Source organism: Dendrobium catenatum, unplaced genomic scaffold (genome assembly GCF_001605985.2).
Source record: "Dendrobium catenatum unplaced genomic scaffold, ASM160598v2 fragScaff_scaffold_1090, whole genome shotgun sequence".
In the NCBI taxonomy this organism is placed as follows: domain Eukaryota; kingdom Viridiplantae; phylum Streptophyta; class Magnoliopsida; order Asparagales; family Orchidaceae; genus Dendrobium; species Dendrobium catenatum.
In genome coordinates, this window is record NW_021319552.1 from 1,312,952 (window position 1) to 1,318,606 (window position 5,655).

General features: G+C 34.9%; 1 protein-coding gene across 1 annotated transcript; it reads left to right on the forward strand.

Moving 5' to 3' along the window:
• The first annotated feature begins 2,436 nt into the window (after window positions 1-2,436).
• LOC110111228 (WAT1-related protein At1g21890-like) lies at window positions 2,437-4,922 on the forward strand. Its single transcript, XM_020842997.1, has 5 exons — window positions 2,437-2,605; window positions 2,719-2,821; window positions 3,021-3,138; window positions 4,270-4,394; window positions 4,730-4,922. Exons 1-5 carry the CDS (start codon window positions 2,437-2,439, stop codon window positions 4,920-4,922), a joined length of 708 nt encoding a protein of 235 aa, XP_020698656.1.
• Window positions 4,923-5,655: the final 733 nt, after the last annotated feature.

A 5,655-nucleotide genomic window follows, 5' to 3' on the forward strand; every position in this document is an offset into this window, starting at 1 on the left:
AAGAGCCTCACGATTTTGTCCTTTTGATGTAACTTCTCAGTAGGTCATATATCCCAAAATTAATCTGTGATGAGTAGGCATAACTGCAAAGTTTCTTAATGAAATTCCAACCATCATACTAAAAGACGCCTCGATGTTTAAGAGTTTAAATTTTTTACTTAAGGAGTTTCACATTTCTAACCTCTATCGCTCACTGATTACAGTTCTTCTAACCTCTGTCGCCCATCGACAAAGTGCTTTCCGACCTCCATCACCCGCTACGGTCCTTCTAACCTCCTTCACCGACTACGGTCCTTCCGACCTCTGTCGTCAGCCGACAACTGTCGTCAGCCGACAACTGTTGTCAGTCGACAACTGTCGTCAGCCGACAACTGTCTTTACATCCTTCGTCGCCTATTAAATGTGGTCCTTCCAACCTCCTTCGCAAACTACGGTCCTTCCGACCTTCGTCGCCAGACAACGGTCTTTCTGAACTCCGTCGCTTGCCGACTACGGTCATTCTGACCTCCGCCGACTACGGTCCTTCTAACTTCCGTCGCTTATCGACTACGGTCCTTCCGACTTCCTTCACCGGACCTCCGTCGACAGACGGTCTTTCCGACCTCTGTTGCCCGCCGACAACGGTCTTTCCGACGACCTCTGTCGTCCACCGACTATGATCATTCCGACCTCCATCACTGACTACGATCATTCTGACATTCATCGTCAGACAACAATTTTTCTAACCTCTATCATTCGCTAACTATGATCGTGCCAACTAAACAAACATGTCAATATTGATTCTTCCAATTCCCATCTTGTATTGCACTCTATATGATATTATGATGTATATTTGCTACATCAAACTAAGTCCTTCCCTTCAATGAAGGGCCTCATTTGTAATCAACTACAAATACTAATTGATTCATTTAAATTGAACTAAGCCCCATGATTTTTCCCATTTTAAGAGTTTTCACGTAAAAAATCTTGGTGCTTATTATAAATAATGCACCATTTCTTTTTCTGTATGCGTGCTGAATCTTCATACAAAGCTAGAACTCAAAACTTCATATTTCTCTACCGCCGCGAATATTAGAGGACGCAACAAGTGGAATTCATCAAATGTATAAATAAATATTTTTTTAGAATTCAGCATAGCTAATTAACCACTGGCCTAATATAACAAATAAATTCACATCTGGAATTTTTTTCATGTGCTCAAATTTTGTATTGCCCAATCTAAAAGAGTAGCAAAAAAAAAAATATTTTAGTTTTTGTTACTTTGTGCTCACAATTTATAGGTGAATATTTTAAAATAGATGTTCTCGGCCTAATTTTACAGTACGATCAAAATTATGAATATGTTTGAAATGATTTTTTTTACTGCTTCTTAAATCAGTTTTTTAATACAAAATTTTTTTAAACTAATTTTTTTACTAAAAATTTATTTTAAAAAACAATAAAAATGCTGTCCCAACAAAACCTATGAGAATCGAAGTTTATTGTTAAAGAGTATTTTATCCCATCAGGTAAGTGGACTAGCAGTCACTAGCTCTTGTGGCATGATATTTCGACGTAATATATGTTAAGATGGGCGTGAATATTTTTGAAGTTCTATCCGTATCACAAATTCAAAATCATTTAAAGACGTCCCGATACAATGTTTCTTACCTTTTCCTGTTATAATTATTTTTCATAGCCGTTGCATATTCAGCTCTTGGAATAGCAAGCCATTTGGCCTACTGAAATTAGCTATAAAATCCTCTTCAAGCCTCCAATCTATTCTACGACTTGCTACTCTTGTCCCGACTCTCTAAAATTTTCTTCTGACTTTCTCTTCTCCACCATATTGTTTCCTATAAAATTTTGCCCTCAACATATAAGCAAGCTAGCTGCTTGTTCACATCAAGGTTGTTCTAAAGATTGAGAAATTTTGAGGATTTTGTTGCTCTTTTTCCAGTACCTTTATTGCTATACATGTAGGATTTATATGTTAATTTTATTTTTATTGAATTATTTAACTTTCATTGTAGTGTGATAGTCTTTTCAGATCTTGATTAAAAAAAAATTTAGAAGGAATTTATTGTTTTTTATATTCCAGTATGAGATCAACTATTTCTTGAATGTGATTCAACTTACTACAAGTTGTCATTTGAAGCAGCTTTCTTGCTGCTTCTTAAGGAAGCTTTCTAGTAAAAACATTTAATTTTTTACTAAAAAATTACTTTAAAAAACATTAAAAAAACGGTCTCAAATGATGCCTAGTTGAACTCAGAGTAAAGCATTAAAAAATTCCTCATTCAAAATAAGGTCAATCATTTTTATAAACTTCATGCAAATATAAAATATTTAACTACGCGTTTTCATCGCAAAAATATTGCAGTTAAGCGTATATAAAGACTCATTCACTTTGGAAAGAAGTAGAAGAAGCTTGTATCTCAAGCGAAAGATAAGGCCATGATGATGATTTTCAGTAATGGAGGCCTCAAAGTTTTGCAGGAGGTAAAGCCCTACTTATACATGGTTCTGCAACAGTTTTTCATTGCCGTCATGTATGTACTAGCGGAGGCAACCCTCAAGGATGGGATGAACCAATATGTGCTTGTTGTATATCGTAACATCATTGCTGCTGTCACCATCGCACCATTTGCGTTTTGGTTTGAAAGGTCTCTTCTTCTCCTAATTTCTCCAATATGAAGTAAATATATAAACTAAAAAATGTAGAAGTTCTTTATGTAATACCCATCTCCTTGTTTGATAGCTATATTTGTCAGTGCAGGAAACAGATACCAAGAATTACAACGGTCATCGTACTTAAGATAATTGCGTTAGCTTTCCTGGAGTAATGATTCTCTATTTTTCATCCCTTCTCTTCGGCTTTGTTTGGGACAGCTTTCTCATTGCTTTTAAAACCAGCTTTTAAATAGCTGGTTTAAAAAGAAGTGAGAAAGACGTCCCAAACGAAGTCTTAAGACCTTATTAGTTAATCACATGATATAAAGTATTAATTAGCCGATGTTATACATGTTTTCGTTGAACAGTCCAGTGCTTCAACAAAATTTCTTTTACATGGGAGCCAAATTGACCTCAGCAAGCTTTGCTGCTGCGCTTGAAAATATAATTCCTGCCATTACTTACATTATGGCCCTTGTTCTCAGGTAATGTCTCTATTGTTAGTCATTATCATATTCTATATTATAAGTTATTATAAGGTTGTTTTATTAACTGACCACCAATCACTAGGTTGGGAGTTATTGTCTATGACTTCGTTTGGGACGACTTTCTAGCTGCTTCTTAAATCAGTTTTTTAGTATATTTTTTTTTCCATTTTTGTACTAAAAAGATATTTTAAGAAGAAGTAAGAAAGTCTATGTCTATATTTAAATCATCACCAAAAAAAAATCTAAATTTGATCTATTTCACTCTTAGTTGATACAATATTAATATTAATTTAGAATAAATAAATAAAACTATGAGCTACTCCCACAATATTTTCTGCTTGATTTCCTTCTGTTTTTGGCTTAATTAATTAGGTTGGAGAAGTTGGAGATAAAACAGAAATTTGGCCAAGCAAGGGTGATTGGAACAGTTGCAAACGTTGCAGGAGCAATTTTGATGATTATTTACAAAGGCCCCAACTTGAAATTGCCCTGGTATTCAGGGAGAAAAGATGTTCAGTACAGCAGCACTGAAGATTCCATGGCCGGAGGTACTGGAGGCTCCCAGTGGATAGAGGGCACTTTTTCTATTATAGGGAGCAGCACTCTCTGGTCTGCCTTCTTAATACTACAAGTAATGAAAGCTATATTATTTAATAAATTTTATGATAAATTGATATATAATTATCATATAATTGAGTGATTAATATAAACTAATCATGGCCTGTAATTAAAAATATGCTTGCATTTAATATGGTTGCAGTCAAATACCTTAAAATCGTTCCCCACAGAACTTACTCTAACAGCTTTGATTTGCCTCATTGGTGCGGTGATGAGTGCTGTGGTTGCGTTGGTGTTGGAAGATGGAAGTGCAAGTCCATGGATTATAGGTTGGGACCGCAGGCTCTTTGTTGCAATATATTCTGTAAGTTCCTTCGTAACATATAATTTTTGTACTAAAAAGTTGTTTTAAAAAGCGGAAAAAAACTGTCTCAAACAATATCTAAATATTCTAAATTTCTTTTAGAAGTAGAGAAGTAATGATTTGTATATATATATAGTGTTTGGTTTTATGTGATATGAAGGAGAAAGCTTCAATTTGCAGGGGATAACATGCACTGGCCTCTCATATTATTTGCAAGGAGTTGTGATGAATGAGAAAGGTCCAGTTTTTGTCGGTGCTTTCATCCCTCTTTGCTTCTTCTTTACCATGGCCTTGGGCTCCTTCTTTCTGTCCGAGAAAATATCATTGGGAATGTAAGCATTCTCTCACTCTTGGAGTGGCAGGCTGCCGAGAAATTATTTCATGCAGAGTCCAGACAGTAAAGAATCATTCTGATGTAAGTGTACACAGTGTGTATACTGCGTATAATCTTGTACACAGTTTAATTTTTTTATATACACAGTGTGTACACTCACATCTGAATGGTTCTTTATTGTCTGGACTCCGCACGGAATAATTTTTCCCGACTGCCTAAAAACTTTCCAAAAAAAAAACTCCTTCGATTGCTGCAACTCAAATTATTAGAAAGTTTATGAAGATATTAAATTTTTATTCAGCTAATGCTTTGACTCAACTTAATTGGAGACAGGGCTATTGGGTCAATTATAATGGTGGCAGGCCTCTATGCTCTTCTATGGGGCAATAGCAAGGATCAACTATCTCAGCAAAATGTAAGAGATCCAGGGGAGCAAGAGCTATCCTTCTCTACAGCTACATTGGTTGGTAATTCCCACCAACCCACACGGCAATCTAATATACTTGACAAGTCAATGTCAGTATAGTTGAGGAGCTTGATTTAAGGTCTGTTTAAGGAAAAATTATTCTGCTCGGATGCAACCTCGTTTAGAGATCAATAAGAATGCGTCATATCACTTCTTCGTTCTATATCGAGGCTCGGTACTACTCGGTACCACTCACATGGCTGCCCCTGATTCGCTTCCCGACGTAGAGCTATGTTTGTCATTCGCATAGAATAATTTCTCTATACAATTTTTTTTGTAAAACTAGTTATAAAATTGTTGTGAAGAAGATATTTTTTTTAAGTTCTTGTAAAAGATAGTTTTCTAGCATATAATTTTTTTTAAAACATCAAAAAATAAGTAGCCAAAAAGAATTATGATTGTAGTCTAATAAGCAAAGTAATAAAAAAAATTTCTTAAATAGATCCTTAATATGTATTATTATTATTATTATTAATCTGAGCTCAAATAGATCCAAATCAAAGAATCGGACTGCATTTGAAAGGTTTAAATCATAATTTGGATTAGCAAACCATTTTCAAACATAACATGCTTATAATTGAATTGAGCGGCTCGATGAGATGAATCCAACGAGCCCAAGATCGTCAAATTTTGATATCATTAAGACATTTAAATGTCCAGTAAAGGGTCCATTATGAAGGAAATCTACATCGGTTGTCTATTCAAACCAATCCCAAATTACTCTTGTTCTCTATCCTATTTACTTGTCATGTTACTTTTAGAAAATAATAAATAGACCCCTCTTTCTTTATTG